Source organism: Ammospiza caudacuta, chromosome 20 (genome assembly GCF_027887145.1).
Source record: "Ammospiza caudacuta isolate bAmmCau1 chromosome 20, bAmmCau1.pri, whole genome shotgun sequence".
In the NCBI taxonomy this organism is placed as follows: Eukaryota; Metazoa; Chordata; class Aves; order Passeriformes; family Passerellidae; genus Ammospiza; species Ammospiza caudacuta.
Window position 1 is genome coordinate 5,530,705 of NC_080612.1, and position 25,947 is coordinate 5,556,651.

Consider the following 25,947-nt stretch of genomic DNA (forward strand, 5'->3'; position numbering starts at 1 on the left):
CAGATAATTTTTCTGACTAATCCTTTGGCCCATAGACTGTTTATAAACCTGGAGTCAGGTTTCGGGTAAAAGCCCTTGTGTTTGCATATTTGAAAATCTGTTCCTGTGCTGGCTTGCTGGTGTCACTGTGAGCAGGAGTGGCAAATGCCCTCTGCACCATGGGGGAGAGGCAGCTCCTGAAGAGGAACCTCCTTCCCAGTCACAGGATGAAAAGAACTATATTCATGCCTTGTTTGGGGCTTATTTTATTTTAACCTGAAGTCCTAACCCCAGCATCAGTGCTGTCACACATATTGACCTCCTGTGAGGTCACATTGATGGTTCAGATGGTGTGGAACTTCTGCTGCCACAGAATTTGTGCCCACAGCTCTCCCTGAAAAGTGCTGAAAGGCTGTGGTGATGATATTATATTATTGTTATTATTATTATCATCATTATTATCATTAATTGGCAGTGGTGATTATATTATTATCAATATTGTTGTTGTTATTATTGTTGTTATTGTTATCATTATTGTTGTTATTGTTTCCCCCTCATCTCTTACCACCTCTACCTTTTAAAAACAAAATCAGTCTCTTGGATGTCTCTGAAGAGCTGGCAGTGCTAACTGCCTGACTGATTTATTCTGGTGTTTTAACATTTACTGGATTTACATAACAGCCAAACAATCTGTTTCAGGAGTTTAATATAAACCCAGCTCTAGTGAGTCACATCCATGTTAGCAGCAATGCAAAGAGAGGCAGCTGGGGGAGTGAGGAGGTGACTTTTTCTGGCATTCTGCATGAGAATATATTTCAGGAGTGGCTGCCTGAAATATCTCTGACACCTCATAGCTGAGTGATGCTGCCAGTTCTCCTCTGCCGTCAGGGATTTGTTCTTAAACTTTGAAAGAGCAGTGGGTGCATCACATTGCTGCTCCCCCTGGGTCTGGGGGCTTTGTGTCCCTAGCCCCTGATGTGTAAAATACCTTTACCTGTATGTGCCTGCTTGGAGGAGGGAGTGTGGCTGTGGGAGCAGCAAGATGAGGCCTGTGGGGATTTGCTGTTTGTTTTTATGAGTTCAAAACCATTTGTTTGTGCCAGACTTTGTGGGGTTGCTCCCCAGGATGTACAGATCAGCACAGCAGCAAGTGGGGTACAGATAGTGCCAGCATTTCCACCTGGGCTCTGCTGACCCATGGGCCAGCTCTGGGGACAATCTGAGCTGGCCCTGTGTCCCTGGCAGCCACAGCAAATGTTGGAGCTCTGGGAAATCCCTGCAGGGCTCTGGGACTCCCCTGGCAGAGCCAGGTGAGCAGAGTTTGTTCCCTGGGCACAGCAGGAGTGAAAACCATCAGCAGGATTAACAGCAGGGGCTTCCCAAAGCCTGCTGTGTAACCTCAGGTCCTTTCCAGGCACTGTAACTTTGGGATTCCCTCCAAAAGGAGTTTTCTCCTATAATTGTATGAACACAGCAAACCTGACATGGGCAGCCTGTCCCCTCTGCTCCAGAGGCTCTGTCCCCTCTCTGCTGGTGGGGCTGTGATGTGGCTGAGGAATGTGGGTCTCCAGCTTGAGTTTTCACTTCTGAAAATCCCAAGCAAGACCCAGCTGGGTTTGAGCAGCCTGGTGTGTGCTGCTGCCTGGGTTTGAGGTCACTGTTTTCAGCTTCTCTTGCTGCTTATTTGAATTCTTGTCTTCAGAATGGAAAATAAATGCTGGCTGATGAGATCTATTACAGCACTAATTTTAGAGCATGCCAAACAGTAGGAAATTGTTTTCAATCTTCACTCTCATTTCTCCTTTATTTCACCCTTCCATTTGTGAAAATTGCCTTTGTCATTCTTCTAAGTGCCCAGTGATGTCCTGCTCGCTGATATCTTCAGGCATTCTCCTTCCAGCCCCGTTTTCTGACATTTCTTTGTTCACCCACTTGACATTGCAGTCAGAGGAGCTCTCTGCAGGCTTCAGGCAGCAGTGCTGGCACGAAGCAGGCACTGAGTGCTCAGCCAGCTGGGGTGTGAGATGCCAGCAGAGCCCCCTGTGAGCTGGGGGAGCAGGGGAGGCAGCACCACAGTGGAATTTCTTATCCTTGTGTGCCCAGGGCTCTGTAAGTCTTTCCAGCCCCACCCCAGCCTGCTTTCTTGATGAGCAAGAGGGAAAATATGAATTTCCCTCTCTTCTGGGGAAGAGTTTAAGAAGCAGTCCCAAAGCTTCAGTGTTTGTCCTTGGCATTAATGAATACCTGAGCCATTGCTCAAGAGGTTGGAGCAGGCAGCAAGTGAGGAATGAAAATGCTTCATCAGTGCCAGAGGGAACAGTGGTTCACAAAGTCTGGATTTTTAGGACATGATTCCTTTGGAATCATGGAAGGTCTCACTGGTTTGAGAAGAGCTGGGATGGTGGTCTGCTCTGACCAAGGTGACAGCAGACACCAGTCCCTCCCTGGCCCTGCTCCTGGCTCTCAGTGCTTAGCAGAGCCTCACTGAGCTCCACATTAAAGCTGTGGCACAACTCCAGTTGTTTCACCCTGTGCACTTTTCAGAGGCTCTCTGGAATACATTTCGTGGTTCTGGCACCACGTGTCCCTGACAGCAGCTGCTGTCACCATCAGCACAGAGACTTGGTGCCTGCCCTGGAGGGCTTTGAAAATCTCCTTCTCTCTCCTGCCCCCAGATCCCTCACCCCTCCTGCTCCTTCACCTTCCTGTCATCCCTTGGCTGGCAGCTGACAGTGGCTTTATCTCTCAAAAAGAGCTGTCTTTTGCCCTTTCTTGTGCTGGAGAGGGGTAGAAAGCTCCCTGCTCCTACCAATTACCATTCCATGCCTGTCCCGGGTGTGCTCCAAGGTGTCAGTCCCCAGGAATTCAGTGCTGAATGTCTTCAAAGTCTTTGTGAACATAGCTGAGATTAAACCCTTTACTGAACTAAATGTGGTAACAGCTAATCCCCTGGAGACAATCACCTGGGCCCTGCACAGTGAAAAGAGGCTTTGCTGCTCTGGTTAACTGCCCTGGCAAGAACAGTAACTCCTGGCTCTTTTTGGAAATGAAAAGCACCTCTCTGGGAGAGCTGAAGGGATTAGGTACCAGCTGGAATGTAAAGGTAGGGTTTCTGCACCTTCCTGATAAATTTGTAGCTTAAAACTCAGGTCAGGCCTGGTGGGATGGGTGGTTTTGGCTGAGTGTCCCTGGGCTGTGGTGGAGAGGGGACTGAGGGTGTCCCTGGAGGATGGTGGGGGTGAGCAGCTCGTGGTGCTGACTGCCTGTCCTGGGGAGCCAGCGGGGCTCTGGGGCTCACTGTCATAAACTGAACCCTGTCAAACTGGCCAGCCCTCCCCAAAGGGCTGGAGCTCATTTAAACCTTGCTAAGAGCCAAATGACACTAACCTTTTCCAGCCACTTAAGGCAAATGCCAGAGGCTGTGGAGAGCATTCCAGATTTCTTCACAACCCTGGTTTTCTTTACTGGGGGGAGATCTGCACTAATTTCTTGATTATTACTTTTTAACACAACAGTTTATTTCAAAAGCCTAATATAGAAATTCTGTCTACACTAAAAGCAAAGCTCCTGTATTTCAGTGAAGGTTTATTGGGCTGTGTTTTCAAGGTCAGGATTTTATCTTGGTGCTGGTTTCTGTGAGGCTGCATGGACCAACTGTGCCCTGGCAGGGGTGCAGCCTGAGCAGAGAGCATCACATGTGGCACTTGCTGAAGAGAGCTGCAGACCAGCAGCCTGACTGACTGAATGGATTAAAACAGGTGTATAAACTTTGTCCATAAAATAAGGTAAGACTGAGAAAAGTTTAAATACTTGTATTAAGTATTCTTTGTTCAGAGTAAATTTGAATGCTCAAGCTAGTTCCAAAATTCTGTTACCTTTCAACCTGTCTTTCTCCTGCAGAACTTTCTATTTTAAGTAAATAGCACAGAGTTAGCTCAGAAGGGAAAAGATACAAGTGTCACTGTTCAAAGTGTGCTTTATTGGTTAGATATTTATGGGAGACATTCAGGAAATTAGTAAACACTTGAAAGTATATGTATTATTTATTATTGTAGCTGATTCATTACCACTTGAAACCTTTTGGTCGGTGCTGTGGCTCTCTGCAGTCTTCACCAGGCAGTGCTGCTGCAGAGTCTAAGGTGGCATTTGTCCCAGTTAAATGTTTCAGGAGGTGCAAGTGCTGCAGGGGGAGTTTGAGCAGTGGAAGGTGACAGTGTGGCACTGAGGTGTGGGCCTGGGAGGTGCTGGGGATGGCTCAGCCTTCCAGCCCCAGCAGGAAAATTGCTGTTCCTAGTTTGTGGAGAAGCACCAAGGTGGGGTTAAAGTGTCTGATTCTGTCTGATGAAGTGATGACAGTCAGGAGTTTAAACTTGGCTCCCAAGCACTGGGCTGCCAGCAGGGAATTCTAAAATGCTTCTTCACTGCCTCTACAGCAGTGGAATAGAGATGTGCTTTGCTTTTTTTATAAAGCAAAGTGTCCCAACCATGCAACTGGTTCTGGATCCAAGGGCTCTCAGGGCACCCTCCAGCAGCCTGCTGGCTCCACGTGCTCCCTGCACCCATTACTTTATGTGAGACCATGCACCAGCATCTCTGTTCCTGCCCAGGCTCCTGAGCTGTGCCTGGAAATCCTCTTGGATTCATGCAAAGCCTGGTTGTGAGCAAAGCACAGATCCCACCCAGCAGTGCCTCCTGAAGCAATACATGTCCTCAAGCATTTGCTCAGCTCTAACAAGACTTAAGCATACAAAGCATGTGTTGAGATACTTACTTAGCTCTAATCTGCACATCTTGAAAAACAGTGTGATAAAATCACAGTGGAAGGGGTGGCAGGACTCTCTGCCTACAGCAAAGTGGATGTCATGCCCAGTTGCAATGGGAGGAATCCTTTCTACCTTGCTGTCACTGGCCATCCCTGCAGAAATTTTCTCATTTAACCCTTCCACAAAAAAAGTTTGCAGAATGCTGCAACCAGAAAAGTTCCTTCATCAAATGACTCCTCTGTGGGAGAGGACTGAGTGGGCCTGGAGAGGAGTGGAAGAGTCATAAGAGAGAAGCATGAAAATGCTTTTTATGGAATGAATGATTTCTGTTCCGGAGGCGGCAGCGTCGTATTTCACTCTAATTTGGGCGTTTTTGGGGAGCGCGTGATGGACGCCCCATGAGGGGTGCAGGAGGCTGTTTCTCAGCAGGCTGTCATTGCCCTGCTCCATTCACCTGGCAGCTCTCCTTGGAGACTTCTCACTCTGGTTGCCATTATCCATTTCCCACAGCACATCTCTGCAGCCTCTCCTGGCAGCCAGTGGCACAGGAGGGTCCATCCCACCCCTGCAGCCCCTCTGGAGCTGTGCTGAGGCTCCTTTCTCCTGGCTGTGCCTTTGCTGCACTGGAGAGCAGGAGCCTTCCTGCCCTAAATCCATCTCTGTCTGTGCCTTTGCTGCAGGTGAGCAGAAACCTTCCTGTCCTAGGTCCATCTGTGGCTGTGCCTTTGGTCCAGGTGAGCAGAAACCTTCCTGTCCTAGGTCCATCTATGGCTGTGCCTTTGCTGCACTGGAGCAGAAACCTTCCTGCCCTAAATCTATCTGTAGCTGTACCTTTGCTGCATTGATGAGCAGGAGCCTTCCTGCCCTAGGTCCATCTGTGGCCGTGCCTGGCCTCCCCAGCCCTGAGCTGGATGGTGTTACATCCACTCCAGGCTCACTCCAGCCAGCTCAATGTGCTTTTCCTTACTTTGCACATGCTCAACCCTGGCTCCCCTCTGTCCCTGACATGCTCCATCCCCCTGGGAAAGGACTGGCTCTCGCTGGGCCCAGACTCTGCTGGATCAGGAAGGTGCTGCTGGCACTGGGGCTCTGCTTTCTTCCATACTGGTAGTCCTGCCCTTATAAAAAGGGCCATTAAGAGTTTTGTTTTGCTGCAGTATAAACTTCAGCCAACTCCTTCCTCTTGTCCTGTCTCCTTAATGAGGAGTGTGTGTGTTAAATGCTGTGAGCCCAAGCAGAGTCCCATTGCAAAGTAAACAGCAGAGTGGGGCTTAGACAGGTCTGTTGTTACTGCTGTACAGGGCTTATGTTAATAACAGCTGCAGAGATTGAACCCAATCCCTTATGAGCTTTCCAAGAGTCTGATTAATCTGTTTAACAATGGATCTGGGGTTTTGTTTTGATCTTTTCCATAGGAGTTAAATTTTTGTCCCTTTCAGAGTAGCTGTGGATCATGTAAGCTCAGCAGTATTTTCCTAATTGGCTTCAGGTTTATTTCTATCCTTTATGTTTAAGGGCTTACAAGATGCACCCATCACCATGCATCAAAATGCTTCCTATGCCAAAAACACTTGATAAAAGCATACATGCATGTGCACACACTTATTTTGGTCTGTTGGAAAGTGCAAAGACATTCTGATGGAGGATCAGGTTTTTGCATGATTGTATTCTCCAAATAGTCACCTTTGCAAATCATGCTTTTCTGCTCATGCTGGCTCTGGTCCATGTGCCATTGGAGAAAGATGTCTTTCCAATGAGCTTTGGGCCAGGCCCTGTACAAGCAGAATTTTGCATTTATGTTGTTAAAGGTTCATACTGGGTGATGGCACTGGTGCAGTACACAGATAGGGTTGGTGACAGACCCTGATTGTCTAAAAATCAAGATACAGCAAACAGAGGAGAGAAGGGTGGGGAAGCAGGGGAAAGAGCACAAATTTTTAGCCAGACAAATCTCCCCTGGGCAGACCACAAATGCTCTGGCCTGCTTTGACTTTCTGAAAATTACAGCAGCAGTATGGGGAAGCAGAACATTTAAAGTGAAGATGCAGATGTTGAAGGTAACAGGATTTAAAGACTGTGTGGCGCAAAATACAAGGAATGTTCCACTATTTATAGCAGAAGCTTTTTCATCTCTTGATTCTACCTCTTCTTGAATGCACTCAGTGTTTGCTTTTCATGTGTGAATGCTTGTAAAAAATGGAGCTCCCTAAACAGACGTGAAATGTTTATATGAGTTAATGACTTCAGAGAGCTGTGCTTGTTTAACCCAGAGTGGCAGTGAAGCTGCCTTGGCTGCAGCCAATGCCCCTCCATGGAGCAGATCCTGTGCCAGCAGTGGGACAGGAGGGTGGTGGCTGCACACAGAGATCCATCCCTGGGGAGCTCTCTCATTATTGACCTCACTAATGAGCTTATGCTGGGATGGGAAGTGTGTAACCCCTCTGGGACTTGTGCAGAGTGAAGCCCTCAGCTTGAAATGGGGGCTTTATGGTCTTTACAAAGTGTTTTACCCTGGGTGTTTTCCTGCTGCTTCTTTGCTTCCCTCTGAATTAGTGGCCAGGAAAGAGCTGTGGCATTGTGTTGCTGGTCACCTTGGGCCAGTCCTGCCTTGTCCATGGGCTGGATGCAAACAGCTGAGGGGAAGGATTTGCAGAGGTGAGGTTGTCCTAAGGCCTCTGTAGAGAACTCCCAGAGAAAGGGACTAAGGAAATCACTATACCTGCCTCTCTCTTCCCCCAGGGTACAGCTATTTGTCTGCTCAGGGGATCCATCTGTCCTTGAATTCCCTTGTCACCATTCCAGAGGTATAAATTCAAAGGGCCATGGCACCATGCTGGCCTGCAGTGCTCCAGCAGCCCGTGAGTGATGGCCAGGGCAGCTGGAGGGGGCAGTGAAGCCCTGCTGCCCTGTGAGTGCTTGGCAGAGTGGCTGGACAGAGGCACACACACAGAGCAGTTATCCCAGTGGGGAGCAGCAGATCTCATGATGCTACAAGCACAGCAGAAGAGCTGGTGATTGTGTTTTGAAGGATGCCTTTAGCATGAAGGACAGGATGTGTTGGCCTGAGTGTGAAGTGGATTTGTGTTGGAGCTGCTGTGCACTCTTCCTGAAGGCTGTTGGGTTTTCCTCCCTCCTGGAGACATTGTTGGTGCATCCCATTCCATCACCATGGACAGCAATGGAGGGTGATGTGCTGGTGGGATTGCAGCTCTTCCCTTTATGCTGTGTGCCCAGGTGTCTGGGAGGGTGTGTGTGAGGGCATGTGCCATCCTGGGAGCAGCTGGGCTGCTGTCACTCCAGGGACCCCCATCCAACCCCTCTGGGGGTGAGTGTCAGCCCACTGCAGCTCAGAGGTGTTTGCTGTAATGTGCTGAAAACCATCTTATCCTCTGTTCATCTTGTACCTGCACCTGCAGGCAGCTGTAAGGAGCCTTTGTGGAGATTTTCAGCCTTTTCATCTTTCTTCATCAGTGCTGGCAGCTGCTGCTTTGTGGTAGCGTCAAACTTTTTCTGGGCTGTTGCTTTGTGTTTGTCTCTTCATCCTCAGGCCAGCCTGTTGTGTGGGCTTTCTTCCATTCTGCTTCCAGAGCTGGGATCTTCCCTTTTAGTTGATTATTTTGTGGTGAACTTGAAGTTCTTGGAGGGATGTGGGATGTAGAAAGGTGGTCAGGAGCCATGGGCAGACATGCTTCAGACAAGGAAGATCACTGCCACACCAGCACAGCAGATGTGAAACCAAGGCTGACTGTGTTTAGGGGATTAAGTCCTGTTATTTGACCTCAGATTGTGAGTTGTGGTGACTGGATTTAGAGCAAATGGATGAAAAGCTTTCCTCAGTGCCAAAGGGAATAATGAAGGCAGAGCAGCCTTGGCTCTGTGGAGGAAGCAGGTGGGTGGTGGCAACTGTTAATATATAGTCCAGCAGAGGCAAATTGCAACTTCACCCCTGATGAGAAATCTCTGTTCTATTACCCTTGTTAATATAAAGGCAGATGCTCACAGGGCTGGCCATTCAGGTGAAAACCCTGGCTGTGTTCTCCTGTGATTCAGAAAAAAAAAAATTCAGAAAACCTAAAGCTGTGGAAATGCAATGTCAAGGCACTGCTCATAGTGTGATGTCAGAGGAATGGTGTGGAACAACTTAAATTATTTTGAAGTTATTCCGCTTACAAGTGTACTTTTTGTGCTGTGCTGATGGAACACAGAGAAATCAGCAGCCCTGAAGAAAGGCTGTGCAGGGGGCTGCAAACCTGAACAGACTCATCATTTTGGGGGGCCCAGGCTGTTTGTGGGGGCATCACTGCTGCTGTGCTTAGGGCTGGGCTGTGAGGGGCCCTCCAAGGACAGGCCAGACCTCACCAATGTGCTCACCAGCATTTAGGAAAAGGGCAGGGGGACATCAGCCCCAGATCTCCTGTTGGATCTTAAGGTAGCATTTCAAAGACATCAAGGTATATGTTGGGGTCTGTTAAGAAGGATTCTTGGGGATCACATCTTCTCCCCAGCCTGTGAATGTATCCCAGAGGATGTTTGTGGAGATGAGCAAATGTGCATTGTGAGGTGCTCATGTTCCTCCAGAATGCAGAGGTATTTAAGCCTCATTAGTGGTTTGAGTTAATGCTTTTGCAGCTTCAGATGTGAGCTTTTGGGAGAGCAACAGGAGGAGGTTGAGAGCTTTTGGCAGCAGGCCTGGCACAGGCTGCAGTGAGCCCTGCTGGCATCCTGCTGCCAGCAGCAGGGCTGGGTTTGCCTTTGCAGTGCTGAGCTGCACAGGGGCTGTGCCAGTACAGCTTCACTCAAGTGCTGGCTGAGGCTGGAGGCATCTCCAGAGCTGATTTTCAGAGTGCTGTGTAATGCAGATTTGCCAGGTTTTGCTCTGCAGGGTTTCCTGGCTGTGCTCTGTCTATCAGAGCAGGACAAGATAAGCTGCAATTACCTTGGTGTTGGAAACAAGAGCTGCTTCCTGGCCTTGGAGTGCTGCTGCATTAATGTATGAAATGGATAAATGGTTTAGGTAATGAAATGACTTGGAGATGGTTATGGATTGAATAAGATTTCCAGAGCCAATGTGCTTACTCATCAAATGACTCATGTCTTAGTCACTTTTAGAATAAGTGGTTCTCTTTTGGGTGCTTCCAGAATGGGATGGGTGGGGATGAGCTGAAGATTCCACCCCTGCCTTTGATAATTTTTTTTAATAGCATCTAGAATCTGATGGAATGTTTCATCAGACAGAAGAGGAAACAGCTCTATCTTGTGAGTATGGTGTATCCCAGGGGATTTTCCTTAATTCCACAGCAATGTAAGATTTAAATGTTGCTGGTTGCTTCCTGGTCAGGCAGAGTGAGCTCAGGCTTTAGATTAGGCTTTTCAAGCTTTGTTATCAGCTTACTCTAGTGAGTCCCTTTTGTGGGTAGGTGCAAGTCAGAGTCTATTCTCAAACTCCTGTGCCACCAGCAGTGAGTAAAAACACCCTCAGATAGAAGCTGCCCCCTGAAACAGTCAACATTGCTATGCAAATAAAACCTTGTTCTCAACTTTTATTTTTATGTAATTATATTTTTTCTATTACCAAAATATTGATGCAACTGAGTTATGATTTTTCAGGAGCATGCACATGTGTCAACAAGTGAGTAATATATCTGAGAGCCTAGAGAAATTCCTTTATAATCCACTGTAAGCTTTATAAAGCAAGTAAACCTATCTGATCTTTCATCTCTCTGGTCTCACAGTCATAATGTAGGCAATTCCTGATGAGTGTGGGTTCCTGGTGGATCATTTGAGCTCAGTGGCACAGTGGGATGTCACTTGGTCCCTGTGGCTGGGCTGCAGCTGAGGGGACAGAGTCACACAGGGCATGACCTGGGGCTTTGCTGCTGGCTTAGGCTTTGCTAAGCTGGATGTGGTAAACTCTGATCTCTGCTTCCAATGATGAAAATGGGAATGCCAGGCTGTCAGAAGCAGGTCTGGAAGCACAGCCCAGTTTTGGTTTGTGTCAGGAATGGTGATGTGGTGTTGTTATAGGTACTCTTACAAAGGTGTGTTCATTATAGGAAGAGTACAAAGGTGCATGAAACAGGCAGAGTTCAGGAATCAGAAATTTGGGATTCTCTCACTGACCACTGAGGTGGTGTCTGGGTGACCCTGAGCAAGAGTGTCTCTTCCCAACTGCTCTGTGTAAATGTGGTTTTGGCCCTTGGTGAATAAAACACAGGTAGGTCATGGCAGGTGACAGGCACTATGGAACTGCATTAGGCAAGATTTTCAAAAACAGCTGAAGAATTGGATTTTATTGTTAAACAGAACTGGTGAAAGGAAAGCTAAAAATAGTTTTCCTATGTGTGTCTTTTGTCAGGTAATAGAGAATAATTCACAGGCTTGTAGGTTTTCAGTTTTCTGTAGTTGCCTGTGCTAGATCTGCTGGGTCACAGGTGTGGAGGATTTCATCAACAGTTCCTCTCAGATAATTCAAGTCAAGAGGAATCTATCACTTCCTCAAGAAGTTTTCTTGTTTGCTTTGTCTCTTAATTGCAGAAGAAGGGGGTTTTTTGAGGTTCTGTTTTAAAATATTTTTTCAATTCACCTAACTTATTTACCTATAGTTGCTAGCCTCAAAAGCAAAAGAATGGTACTTATACATTATAATATTATGATAATAATAATAATGATAATAATGGTAGTAGTAATAGTAATAATGTCAGTGTTTTGCTGTTGTTACTGAACAAAAAGCCCTTCCAGATGAGGATATTTCCAAAGCTGCCTCCAAGGGAATCAGCTCTCCTCACTGACCATGCAGAGCTTTCTGAGTTGCAGTGTGCTCTGGTGAAAGGAAGAAAGATGGATGGAGGTAACCCCTCTTAAGAGGATTAATGCAATGAGAGTTACTCTGATAATGCCTTGACAAGAGCCCTGCAGGCCTAAGAAAATGGAAATGTGGAAGAAAATGTTGTTGGCCTCCTGTCCTCCTGGGAAAGGAGCCCTGGGATGGCTCCCACAGTAACTGGGCAGCTTTCTTTCAGACACATGTGAAACACATTTCCCCAGACACTCCTATGAGCATTTCCACATGTTTTAGGCTGAGATTTTTTGTGTTGTTCACGCTTTGGCACATGGGTGATCATCCCTTGTGATGTCCTGAGAGCTCAGTTAAAGTTCAAGAATGTGTTTAAGTGTTTTACTGGAGTGGAGCCAGCATCTCCATCCCAGAGGTGAGCAGTGTGTTGGGAAACCCAGTGGCTGCACACAGGCAGATTGTTCTGGGATGCAACCTGGAAGGTGCTGAGCACCCTGGCTGGCAGCCAGCAAGGCTTTTAAACACATGCTTTATTTAGTTTTCCACGTTGTTACCAGTCTTGTTCTTTGATTTTTCTTCCCATAGCAACTGGAGAAGGATATCTGAGTAGCCAGAGCAGTGCAATTCGTTTGCCAGCAACACCTCAACCTGCAGCACAGGGATTTCTTCTAGGACATGGGATACAGCTGTTGGGATCAGGTATTGCTACCAAAGCCAAATTGGCTTCAGAGTTTTCCTTCTTTGTTCCCTTCCTGGGCACGGAGCAGGCCAGGCTGTGTGAGCCATGCTCAAACTACATTTGTCAACCACATCCCATCCTTCCACATGTCTTTGCTGGCTATTAAACTGCACACATCATATTTCCTTACCACCTTTTCCTCTGAGATTGTGTTTGCTTTTCCCCTGCCTTGATAATTTTAGCAGCAAACAGCCAAATTCAGGTTTTATTTGCAAGTGGTATCAGCTGCAGTGGAGCCCAGGGCAGGGAAGAGAGGAGCCCAGAGATCCTGTGGAGGTTGATGGCTTCTAACTCTTGTTTTCAAGGTTTTGGCTTTGCCTGCTGTAAGCAGGTGGAAGGTGCTGCAGCCCAGGTGGGAGGCTGGGAGGTGGCTGTGCAGAGAGGTGGCCCTGAGTGGCTGTGTCTGTCTGTCCCTGTGTCTGTCTGTCCCTGCAGCTGGGACAGTGCCCCCTGAGCTCCCTGGGGCATGCAAGGCAGGACTGCACCCTGGCTTGCCAAAAACTCTCTGGACACCTCCTTGCCAGCGGATTTACTCCCTGCTCTGCTCCTGCACCTGCTGTGGTGACCAGAAACTTGCCTTGCTCCCGTGGCTTTGCAAAAATTGTAGCACTTGAGAAAGAGCCCAGCTGGTCGAGTATGTTAAAAATGAGACCAGACTCCCAGTACTAAAGTAATTTCAGCATTTATTATAATAAAAGAAAGGGTTAAAGCACGGGGGCCTGGGCCGAGCAGGAGCGTTCCTGTCGGGCATGGAGGAGCGCCGGCGCTGGGGCTGCTCAGCAGTGATGGTCCTGATGATGGCCCCAGTGTTCCAAGTGGAGCAGCATGGATTCATTGGGTCAGATACTCCTTTTTGTCCTGTTTTTTGTCCATTTGGATTGGTTTCAGTTTGGATTTCTGTTTCTGTTTAAGGCACTCAATTGGCCCTTACACTTCTGTCCAGGCTGGCTCGTTTCGCTTGGGGGGTGCTGCACTTTACTGAGGTGTAATTTCTTTTAACTACCCTTTTAACCCCTCTTACCATAACCAAACTACAAGTACATGCTAAAAACGAGACGAGATTCCCGGTATTAAAGTGATTTCAGCATTTATTATAATAAAAAGAAAGCCCTAAAGCAGGCTGGGCAGGAGCGTCCCGTCAAGGATGGAGCAGCGCTGGCCCCAGTGATGGCCCCGATGTTCCAGATAGAGCAGCACAGCTTCCCTGGGTCAGAAGCCCCTTTTTATCCTGTGTTTTATCCCTTTGGATTGGTTTCTGTTTGGATCCTTCATTTGCATGAAGGTTTAAGGTGCTTGATTGGCCCATTACACTTTACTGAGGTGTGTTATGGTACCTGGGGTACTAGAGTTCTTATAACAATCCTTTTAACCCCTTTTACAATATAACAACCAAGCTAACAGTACATGCTTAACAATTATCAACTATTTTCCAACAGTTTCTAACCTATTTTTAACAGAGTACAATGCACAGCACTTATCCTGAGCCACAAGAACAGGGACACTGCTTTGGTGTCCCAGGACAGCCTGGAATCCCAGCCTGGGTTCAGCCTTTTCATATTCATTTTTTAACTAAAGCTGCTCCTGGGAACTGTTGTTGGCCCTTTGGTGCTGTAAAGCCTTTTTCACTCTGACAAATGCTGAGTTGTCATCAGCCTGAATTTCAGGGATAGCACTGCAGTGACTCAAAAGAACAGCTTTCTCCCCAGCAGCCTTTGCCTGGATAATCTCCAGTCATTGACCTCCCGGCTTTGAAAGTGCATTTAGGCTTAAAGGGCTAAAGCTTAAGGCTTCAAAGGAAGTGGGAAGCCTGCTACCCTTTACATGTCCAAGTGTGGGTTGTGTGTGCAGGACAAGGGTAATTGTTGTGGTGTACCTGGTTCTGATTCCTCTGGGATCTGCTTTTCATCCCCCAGAGCCTGTTCCCTCTGTCCAGAGCCTCTCTGCTGCCTTTGATGCTGTGCAGGTTATCTGAGGACATGTTTTCAGGTCCTGGGGTTTCTGAAGACGTGAGGATTATCAGAAGATGGAAGTTATCCATGTGGAAATAGAACAGATACTTGGAGCTCTGAATTTGAAGTCCATTTGTCTTGTCAAACAAAACAAGAGTTCACTGGTTTTGTCTTGCCCTGTGCAGTTCTGTGCTTTGCCCCTTGCCTGGGGCTATTCAGATTGGCAGAGTTGGTGAAGCCCTTCAGCCCAGGGACATTTAGAGATGGGTGCTGGGATAATTTCCCTGCTTTAAAACTCTTTGCAGAGATCACCTTGAATAGAAATCTCTACCCGTGTTTGTATTGCTGGGAAGAAGAAAGCCTGCAGTGTTCTGTGCTTACACTTTTGCTGTAGATTTGCAATCCTGGAAGAGGTGGAAATTAATGTTTTTAAAATGCTGAAAAGACTTTTCACTGCAGCTGGCTTACAGAACTAAGCAACTTGATATATCCCCTGAAATACCTCCAGATCTCTGCAAGGCAGCTGAAAGCTTTCTCCTTATCTGGGAGGGAGATAAACCTCTAAGACCTGACATATATAAATGCTAACTTGTTCTGCCTGGTGGCTTGTTCAGCTCGTTGTGGATGCTTTTTAAACAATTGTTTAAACAGCGCTGCTCTGTGCTGGGAGATCTAAGCCTGGCAAAGGTGTATGATGCTGAATTCTTCTGCTGTGTTGATGATCTGTATGTGTCCTTTCCCAGATCCCACTGTGCTGCTCTTAAGCTGAATAACCAGCATTGTTCTGCAGTGATTTGCTTTCTGACATTGAATTTTTATGTATTGAGCAGCAAGAGGGATTCTGTGAGCACCTGGAGAGCAGAGTTAGCCATGGCAGTCAGTGGAGAAGGTGCTGTGGGTGCAGGGGAGGCAGGCAGAGCTGAGAAATGGGCTGGTGAAATGAATACACTGGGGAGGAGGGCAGAGACACATCTGGGTGCCAATGTGCAGCTTGGGCTGAGCTCTGCTGTAAAGCAGCAGCCTGTCTGTGCAGCTCCAGGTGTGCAGCTTCCCTCCTCCCTAATTGATTTAATTACCAGTGTATCTCCTGGGCTCTGCTGTGGAGGCAGTCCCACAAGATCAGCTGCTGTGTGCACTTGGTTTCTGCTCCTCAGGGTGACAGATTGGTGTGTGAGAGCTGCCTTGCCTGGCTGGCAGGCTCCCTGCTGCTCCAGAGCCTTTGCTGCAGGCTGGGCTCACCAGGCTTGAAAACCAGAGGGCAGGTGCCTTGTGCTGTGGCTGCTCACACAAATCTGTGCAGGAGCTCATTGCTGTGAATTCTGCTCTCAGTTCTGCTTCCCTTCCATTCCCTTTTCTCTCTCTCTGTGCCACAGAGGTGCTTTCCACAGGCTGCTTGTTCCTGCTGTCCAGCAAAGCCACCCAAAGGCTCTGGAAGTTGCACTGGCTCAGGGACAGGTTTGGTTTGAGTGCCTGGTTCTGCTCCAAGAGATCAGTGGGGATTTGGCCATTGTGGGATATTAAATTTCGCCCTTGTAGTCTGAGAGGCTGCTCAGATCCTTTTTATTTCTTCATTTTCAGATTGTTTATCACAACAAACAGTGATACATGAGTCTGTATCATCTTCTGGGGCAATTTTGAGGTTCATTATGGATCACAGCAGAACATGGCTCAATTGAGACCAATCTCTTTCCCTTAGAACAACTGAAAACCTTATTTTTCTTTAACCTGCCATTTACCTGGCTATGGTACAGATGTTTGGAAAGCCATTATTGCAATGAAAGCCCTAAATATTAAAGCCTCCCTGCTTCTAAGGCAGTTGTTTTGCTCATTAATCAAAAAAGTTTGGCTACTGCCTTACTTGTTAGTATTTTACAAATAATCCAAGTCTTTCAACTTTCATATAATCTGACATTCTCAGTTATTTTTTTGAAGCACCCCCTCACTGGCTGTTTAAATCCACCTCCAGCAAGCTGTGCTCCCTGCCAGGGCTGCCTCCTCTCCTGGGAATCACACTGCCCTCAGCCCAGCAAGCGACAGCAAACCATGGCTCTTCTTCCTCCTCTTCCTCCTCCTGCTCTCCCCTGCTCGTGTTCAGCCCCAGGAGCTGCTCCCTGCATGGCACAGGTCCTGCACTGACCCTCCTGGAGGAGCTGCTGTGCCCACCTCAGGCTGTAGCACCAAGCACTCTCACAGGTGCTGCTTTTCCATGGGATTTTTGGGGGGAGCAGCTTTCCCTGTGCAGCATGCAGGTTGTGTTTGGGGTATTTCCTGCATTCTTGATGCTGACTGCAAGAGGAGATTGGGGTAGGCAGGCTCTGAGGTCTTGGGGTCTGGGAAGAGGAGATTGACGTCTGAGCTGGTGTTGTCTGAGAGCAGCTTGAGGAATGGGTTTTTGTTCTCCCCTGACACCTGAATGTCCATGTTGTTCAGGCTGTGTGTGCATATTAACATGCCAAAATCCTTTTCATTGCTGTCCCTAGGTCACTTGGAAGTGGGCAAAGCACCACTGAGGCTGGTGGTCACACAGCAGGACTGGACCTGGGCTCTGTGCCCACACCTCCATCCTCCCACCCCTCACTGCCCCCCTGTAGAAGCTGGGATCAGGCTGCCACAGTGGCCAGGCTCCTTCCCCATAGGGCTTTTGTGTCCCCTGTCACGAGGGCAAATGGGATTTGTTGCAATCTGAGCTCAGGCTGTCACCAGAGTCAGTGAGGAGGTGTGTGCTGGGATGTGCTGGTTCGTGGTCACTCTGGGCTGCTGCAGGCGTGGTGAGTCACAGCACCTGGCATCACTGAAAGCAAAATCTGTGGGATATGTGGGCTGAGTGCCTCTCATTGCCTGTGCCTCGTGCTTTCCCAGCTGTAATTTGCAAAATAAAAGCTGCTCTGATGCTCATACACTGATAAACAGCTTTAAGAGATTACAGCAGAAGTGAATATAGTCCAGCAGCAGGAGCTGATGCCCACAATTCTCACTGAACCTCTACTGTGGAACACAACAAAACACAGCAGCCAAACCTGTCCTGCCAAAGTCATTTGTAGCCAGGGCTTGAGTACAAAGGAGCTCAACTCCTCTTCAGTTCTTTGGTGTTGTCCTCACCAATGACGTGGTTAAAATGTGCCAACAGAGCTGCACTCAGATAATGCTCTGGCAGGGCTCCTGTTTCACCTGCATTATCTGGAGTGTTTAATGTTAATATCACTCTCACTTAGATAGACTTGGCATTCCTCAGTGTTTTCTTGTTACAGAAATTTCCTTAAGTAGAAACTTTTTTCTTCAGAGCAATTTTTGGTTGATTATTGCTTATATATGCAATTAGTGTAATTGCATCTGATTATGCAAATGTATTTAACCATATAATTAGAACATGGAGGGATGAAATATAATGCAGTTGGGAAATCTTTTGTAAAACTTTCTAGGCTCAGGACTGCACAAGGTGATTGTTATCTCTTGAATTGTAGGTTGGTGGACTGGAGATCTTGGTTCAGCATCCTGGCTAGTTTCAAAACTTCTTTTAAATATGGTATTAATTGCTCTGAAAAGTAGTTACATGGCCTTCATGGTGTGTAGTTTCTGTTTTTTATATGAAATATTAGGAGATCACTGCTGAGCTCAGCCTGTGTCCCGTGTGTGCATCTATACTTTACATCCAGGGCCATGAAAGCCTCAGTCCTTTTTCAGATCAAAACCCCAGATTCTGCCTTCAGATGGGGCCTCTCAGGGAGAAGAGATGAGAGCAGGGAAGCACAGAGTTGTGCACCCTGGATTGCTTGTTTTCTGGGGGCAAGCAAGGCCCCAAAATCCCTTTGGAAGGCACCTGCCTTGAACAGGGCTGAGGAGGAGGAGGAGGTAGAACACTGCATTTTCCAGGCTGTGGTCTGGAGGTGTTTGTTGTCATTTAAAAAGTCTGGCAGGAAGCAGGGGTCTAAACTTGCTTTTCTGATTTCTCACCCAGTGCTTGAATGGCAAAAGCTGCTGTTCTTTCTCATTCCCTGGTTCCTGTTAAAGCTGTGTGAGGAGCTTCACACAAGGCATCAAAGCACTTTGCTGCAGATCTGATTTTCAGCTGTGGCACAACAGCCAGGCTGTCTGCCAGGAGCTGTGCAGAGAAGAGGGGCTGGAGGATTACAGCAGAATTGAGTGATTTCTCAGCAAGATGTGCTTGTGTGTGCCCTGAAACAAGAGCCCTGTGAGCCCTAGGACAAAGCAAACGTATGGGGTGTGTGCAAAAAGCACCAACAGTGTGTTCTTATTTATTGTTTAGGTTGTGGTAATGTTCTTCTTCTGCTTCTAGTCAGAAATGAGTACCCAAAGTGATTATTGTCCCTTCCAGGGAGGACACAGTCCAAATGAGCAGTGTACACCTGCCTTCATTATCTCTGCAAAGACTGCAGGGATTTGCTTCATTTCAGCTTCACGGAGCTGCAGCTTCTTATTGTCCTTTACCTCTTGGTTTGGGCTGCCTTTTGGCCAGTGAAGTCTGAAACTGGTTGTCACAGATGCCAAGGAGCTCATCTGCTTCTCCAGGGCCTGATTGCTGGCAGCAGCAGTGTGAGTGGAGATGGGCAGAGGCAATCTGACCCTCAGGTGCCCCACTTGCTGTGCCAGGGGTGGGCAGAGCTGCAGTGTATGCCAAATGTATGCTCTTAATTTAATTACTGCAGGGAAAATGAACCTCTGGCTGCTCTCCCACTATAGCAGTGAGACCCATCAATGGCTGGTGCATTAATCTGCAGTTCAGCGTGTTGCCAGCTGCTTGTGGGGTTTGTGGCAGCTCAGAGGTTGCTCCAGGGCATGGCTGTGGGTTCCAAGTTCCCCTCAAACTTCTCCAGACCAAAGGTATTGGAGTGGGCTTGGGGCAAGTGCCTCCCACATGTATAAAAGGTTGATGGGGTCAGGGTGAGGTGTGGCAGTGTTCACAGGGGTCCCAGGATGAGGGAAGAGATGAGGATCTGACTCCATGTTTCAGAAGGCTTGATTTATTATTTTATGATACATATATATATATATATATATATATATATATATATATATATACATTAAAAATATACTAAAAGAATAGAAGGCTGGCTAAGAATAAAAAAAGAATGATGACAAAAGCTTGTGACTGACCAGAGAGTCTGAGCCAGCTGACTGTGATTGGCCATTAATTAGAAACAACCACATGAGACCAATCACAGATGCACCTGTTGCATTCCACAGCAGCAGATAATCAATGTTTACATTTTGTTCCTGAGGCCTCCAGCTTCTCAGGAGGAAAAATCCTAAGGAAGGGATTTTCCATAAAACATGTCTGTGACAGGTGAGGGGTGTGGAATTATCTTTCATATCGGGGTAGCAGTGCTTGGGGAAATCCTGCAGAACTGGGAGCACAGGAGACACTCCAGGATGGAAACACTCCTAATCTGTGCTGCTTGGTGTGAGGAGACAGCTTTGGCTCTGGAAGGGACTTGCTGACCTGAAATGTTATTGGAGGAGCTGTCCAGGGCCTGGCAGCCCAGCCCAGGACGTGCTGCTGCTCTCCTTACAGGGAGATTCTGCTGCTCTTGGCAGCAGTCAGAGTGGATTCTTCACTGGGGCAATGTCTGAAAAACACACACAGGACAGGGCTGGGTGTGCTGCCAGCCCTGCCCCAGCAGGAAGGGGTTCCTGAGGGGTCTCACCTGAGCTGATGGATGCTGGTGATGGGGATGACAGTGGATGACAGTCTTAACCTGCACCAAGGGAAATACAGGTTGAATATTAGGAAAAAGTTTTTACAGAAAGAGCAGAAAGAGTGATAAAGTGCTGGAATTGCCTGCCCAGGGAGGTGGTGCAGTCTCCATCCCTGGGTGTGTTTAACAAAGCCTGGATGTGGCACTGGGTGCCAGGGTTTAGCTGAGGTGTTGGGGTGGGTTGGACTCGATGATCTTGAAGGTGTCTTCCAACCCAGTGATTCTGTGTCAATTCTGTGTCAATTCTGTGACATCCCCTCTGCAGGCAGCCAGTCCTGGGACAGGGATCCCTGCACTGATTGGAGAGCCTGGCCTGATCCCTGCCCTTGCTGAGCAGAGCAAAGCCCTGAGTGAAGCTGCTGTGATCTCTGGAAGCTCTCTGTGTGACAATCCTGTGGGTGCTGTGTGGTCAGGAGTAGCTAAAGGCTGTGCCAGCAGGGAGGGGCTCAGGAAAGATCCTCATGAGGTTGTTTGGCTTCCAGGGTCACATCCCTGATGGGGGGGGATGCCAGCCATGAGCATTTGCAGCCTCTGGCTGAGCAGCAGCAGAATCTGCCTGAACTTTTCCTGTGCAAATCCTCATTTCAGTAATTATTCACTGGGATTCTTTTCCTGCAATGGCCTCAGCACAGGGCAGGTGTGTTCTCTGGGGCACAAAGGAGAAGCAGCATTCCTCTAAACCTGGAACTGCAACAAAGCCATAAAGTCACTTTTCTGCAGTCTCTAGCAAATTTGGGAAATGAAGCTGGGTTTTCTGAGGCTCAGGGCCTTTTACCCTCCCCATCCTTTCTGACAGGAACATTTCTGGTTAGCCAAGAGGATGAAGAACCAGGCAGTAAACTAGATTTACATTTTTTATTTTTCAAACAGTGCTTTGGAATACTTTATTGAGCAGCAAAATGAATTGCATCTGCTCATCTCCCACTCCCACATAAAATACAGAGAGGTTTTCTCTGGGATTATATTTCTTTCAGAAGGGTTTTTTGTACTATTCTCTGCTCAGTGCCAGTCTGGCAAACATATGCATCCATTTGATAAATATATTGTGAAAATCATGGTTGAAGTGGCAATCTGCCTGCAGCAGAGGAATAGCTACAGGGAAAAATGGTAAATAAGATATCTGTAAGTAAATTAATTTTGCTCATAGAAGCTTGTTTGCAGCTTTGGTTCATGTCTGCAGCATTTTCCTCTGCTCTCCAGCAGGTGTTCAGTGTTGAGGGGATCAGCAGGGACAGCAAAGCTGTGCAGGAGATGAGAGATGGTGGAGGCAGAATTTCTGTTTTGCTGGGATTTCCCACCACAGCAAGGAATGGTTGTGCCACAGCCTGAAAAACTGCAAATCCACCATTGATTTAGCCTTGCAGAAATTATTGGGTTTTTTTTCTTTTGCACTGAGTTTATGCTGGGCTGCACATAACTGATTGGCTTATTCAGAAATCTTTGTTTTCCAATACAGTTTTGGAGGATTTATCAGTGAAAAGGAATCCTTCAAAACAGAACTTGAAATAAAGCCCAGCTCTACAGGTGAACAATTATTTTATTTAAAGTCTTGCTGGATTTTTTAGCCTGCTTTTAGCAGCACTGTGCTATTTGTTTCAGCAATGTATGGGTCTGTTTATTTTGATGGGATGAACTGATTTATGGGGTTTATCTTTAGTTTATCTGGTTCAGTTGTCAGTTAGCTGAGGATTTATTTTGCAGCCTGTGCTGTTGGTTAGAATTGAGCAAGTTTGCTTTTGAGGGGGAGCCACCCTGTGTGCCTGCTCTGGGTGCTGAGGAGCTCTCAGGTGACTGGCACAAGCATCACTGTTTGCTGGGCTGCTCTTCCCAGAGCTCCTGGCCTTTTTTCCTGCAGGCTGAGCAGCAGGAGACTCACAAATGTTCACTCCAGGTGGGTGGTTTGTGGGCTTTCGCACCCATCCACGCAGCAACACGGGCAATTCTTCCTTCCCCTTGCTCCCACAGAGGGGAAAAACCTGGTGGCAGGAGGAGGGAGGAAGGTGAGGAGCTGCAGGCTTCAGTTGCAGGTTTATTTTAGCACATTTATTTTCCTCTTGGTGCTGCCTGGGACTGAGGTGAGGGGCTCAAGCTGCATCAAGGAAAGGCCTTGGGTTTGTTCTCTATGGGCAGAAGAAAGCTTTCAGCACTGGGTGACCTGGAGGTTCCTCCTGAGCTTTGGGCAAGCTGGGTTAAATGGTGGCAGCATTTTTACTCCCTCCTTGCCTTCATTCAGGATGATTTCTGTGATGGACCAGCCTGGCAGGGGCTGCTGACAGCAGGGATGGGGATGGGGCTGGTGCAGAGCAGCCCTGATCTGCAGGCAGGGCTGGGGACTGCCTGTGCCTCCCTGGGGCTCAGGAGATGACCTTGTCCTGGAGCCAGGCATGCAGCCATGTCCCACAGATGTGTCACTGGGAAATGTGCAGCTCCCCAGGCTTTGCAGTGCAGAGAAAGCTCTGCAGAGAGCTGGGGTCCCTGCAGCCCGGCTGTGGCCCTGACATGATGCTCCTTGTTCGGCTCAGAAGCTCTCCAGGCTTCACAAAAACATTTTACAGACAGCAAATCCTTGGTTTGAGCTCCCCACAGGTTGGTTTGGGCCCCCCACAGGTTGGTTTGGGCTCCCCACAGGTTGGTTTGGGCTCCCCACAGGCTGGTTTGGGCTCCCCACAGGCTGGTTTGGGCCTCCCACAGGCTGGTTTGGGCTCCCCACAGGTTGGTTTGGGCTCCCACAGGCTGGTTTGGGCCTCCCACAGGTTGGTTTGGGCCTCCCACAGGTTGGTTTGAGCTCCCCACAGGCTGGTTTGGGCTCCCCACAGGCTGGTTTGGGCTCCCACAGGTTGGTTTAGGCTCCCCACAGGTTGGTTTGAGCTCCCCACAGGTTGGTTTGGGCTCCCACAGGCTGGTTTGGGCCTCCCACAGGCTGGTTTGGGCCTCCCACAGGTTGGTTTGGGCCTCCCACTGGTTGGTTTGAGCTCCCCACAGGCTGGTTTGGGCTCCCACAGGTTGGTTTGGGCTCCCACAGGTTGGTTTGGGCTCCCCCAGGTTGGTTTTGCAGGGTCACTGCTGGTTTGCAGCTGGGCAGGGGTTTCTGGCAGAGGGGAGGTTCCTGCTGCTCTGCCCTGGGTTTGTGGGGCCACAAACAGTGCAGGGTGTGCTGGGCTGGACCCCAAAGCCTTCCCCCACTGCTGAGAGCCACCCCCAGTGCCTGCACCCTGGCTCCAAAGGGGATTTGTGCTTTGGGATTGATGTGTTTAAATATAGTTTTAATGGAAGCTTTTAAAGCTGATCTCACCATTTCATTGCTGTTTTGAGTGAATGACACTTCTGTCAATTAGTTTCAGGCAAGCCTGCAGAAAAGACAGGAGGGGGGAAAGGAGGTGAGCAGTGATGTGGAAGGAATATCTCAGATTTGGATATTCCCTTTCTGACACACTGAGTGCCCAGCTTGGCTATGACTGGCACATGACTTAGGGTGAAGCCTCCAGTCAAGATCTTCATCTTAATCAAAATTTTAATTTTCTCATTGGTATAAAAGCTTGAGTTTGGCTGACATGGGGCACTCAGGAGCTCATCCCTGTGCGGCAGAGTTCACTGTAGAGTGTTTAACTGAGCATTTCTGGGTAGCTTTGAGCCCAGCTCAACCTGTGCTCCTTGGCAAGGACTGTGAGTGCTCCCAGGCTGGTGCTGGATGAGGCTCTGTGGACTCACTCACCCCCACCCTGTCCTCATGTAAATGAAATGGAGATGCAGGTGTCACCTGGCTTGCAGGGGTTTTATTCCCCACCTGCTTTGAATACAGAGAACCACAGGTTGCAATATTTCAGGGTTGAGCCCACTCTGGAATTCACTGGGATGCTGTGAGTGAAGTCAAGTTCTCCTCCTGGCCCCAGGATCTGGGCACAGGGATGGAATGATGCAGTGCTGCATCTTCAGGGGTGATTAAGTGTTGGCAGCCATGTGCTGCAGAGCATAATTTCCTGCACTGCACTGTGCTGGGAAGATTGAAATCTGTTTTAAATTGAGACTGAAATTAGCATCCAGGAAACAGCAATTTTATGCAGCAGTTTTAGCTTTGTATTGCACTGTAGGTCTTTTCCCAAGGAAAAGCTGGTTCCCACCACACTTTAATCATTAAGTATTGTTGATTTGCAAATCACTATAGCATTTATATACTGTGGGCAGCAAGATTAACTTGTGTTTGCACACAGACTGCAACTATGTGGGGCCAAGGGCATCCCTAGAACCAGATTTGCTTTTAAATTCTGCTTTTGCTGACCGTGTTGCAAATGGCAGTGTGGAAATCAGCAGGCTTGGCTGTTCTGTGACACTCTCCAAGGCCCTACAGGGCAGCAGAGAGACTCTGGGGAACCCTAAATGGCTGTGGAGTTGTTGTTGTTGTGCCTGTTGGGTTTCAGAACATGCCAGAAGCTCTTGTATCCTATAAATAAGAATTTGAGGGGTCGAGAGTTCGACCCTTGGCCCTCAGCTGTTGGGATGCTTCTCCCAGTATTGTAAGCTCTGCCTGGCTGTTGGTGTGGCTGCAGAAGGAGTTCTCTTTAGCTGTGTCACTTGTTGCACATCAGATAAAATCTCATTTTTATCTCTTTCCTGTCTAGCTCAATGCCTGGGTTTGCCTTTTAATCTGAGTTTGTACCTTGTTTACAGCCTGCCAGTGTTTTGCCTTCACTTTCTTGCATGCTGGAAGAAGCCAGAAATGACTGAAAAAATGTTATGTTTGTGTTGAGTGATCATTTTTATTCAGTTTTCCTCTGTTTGTGATTCCTCTCAGGTGTTTCATGGAGCCTTTGAGCACTAATATCACTGCTCTCTGTGTCACCATTTGAGAGCAAACAAGCTGAACACAGCCATGGGGGACTCTCCAGCAAATGTCCTGGATGGAGGCATGGACACACAGACTGAGCTGGTGGAGAGGGTGGCAGCCATAGATGTGTCTGTTGTCCCAGACAGAAGTGACCAAAATGGTGAAGACAACCCTGAAGAAAACGACACAGTCTTTTCTGATAACATAAAGGACATCCAGAGAAATGGAGTCAGCAGTGACGTGGGAATCAATGAATTTCTGCCTTCCCAACAGTCAGAAGATGCTCACTTGAGGCACGTTCCCAAGAGACCTCTAACCAGACCTGGTCTGTCCAGTAGGAAGCTGTCCCTTCAGGAAAGATCCTCAGGAGGTTATTTGGCTTCCAGCAGCACTGCAGGCTGTGGTCCCTATGCCACAGGGCCATCCCCACGAATAATGAGGAGACCAACGATCGAGTCACACCGGGTCTCCATATCAGACGCTGAGGTAGGCATGTTCCCCCTACAGCTCAGGGGTTCAGGTAAGTCTGTCTCAGGTGTAATGGGAGCCTTCAGGCTTCTGGAGTAGTAGATCTGAAAGCACTGTTGTTTCTAAGCAGGGGAAAAATCCCTGGAAGCAAGGCATGATATTAGCTTGGAATTGGCTGTAGCCCTGGCCCTGACATTTGGCTCCTTTAGCCCTGGGACAGCCTTGCTAAGGGACCATGACCCCTGTGTCATGGTAGCACACAGGAAATCTTTCAGGTTGTTCAGAGAAAAGCCAAATGACTTTGCTCTTGTGTCCCTGCTGGAGGTGCCCTTTAGGAATTCACCAGTCACAGCAGCTTTGCTGATGGTATTTATGGATTTAAACTTCTGGAGATTATGCATCTACTATTGTGTTCTGCCATAATTGAAGCCACAATTTAATTTTATAAAGAGCTTAAATGCCTGGCTCCTGTCAGGGTTTTCTTTTCTCTTTAAAGCGTTTGTAACAGCAGGGACCCAAACCACTGGAGTTTAGACTTTGCCAGTGTGGGTGCAAGGAACCTGGAGCTAAACATCTGTGTGGCTTGGTGATTCCCTTGTGAGAAATGAGTGTTTTCCTTGCACATCTGAGAGGATGGTGGTGCACACCATCCCAACCTCTGGGGAGCTGTGCAAGCCCCATCAGCTGTGGGATGGGAGGTGCATCCCCTGCTGATAAAAG

At 48.0% G+C, this 25,947-nt stretch overlaps 1 protein-coding gene across 3 annotated transcripts in view; it reads left to right on the forward strand.

Moving 5' to 3' along the window:
* CAMKK1 (calcium/calmodulin dependent protein kinase kinase 1) overlaps positions 1–25,947 on the forward strand; it is a 99,287-nt gene that overhangs the window by 15,133 nt on the left and 58,207 nt on the right. For all 3 annotated transcript variants that reach the window (XM_058817675.1, XM_058817677.1, XM_058817676.1), the window contains exon 2: positions 24,727–25,245. In XM_058817675.1, the coding sequence (XP_058673658.1) occupies positions 24,805–25,245 (441 nt within the window). In that variant the 5' untranslated portion in view covers positions 24,727–24,804. The remainder of the gene's footprint in view (positions 1–24,726; positions 25,246–25,947) is intronic.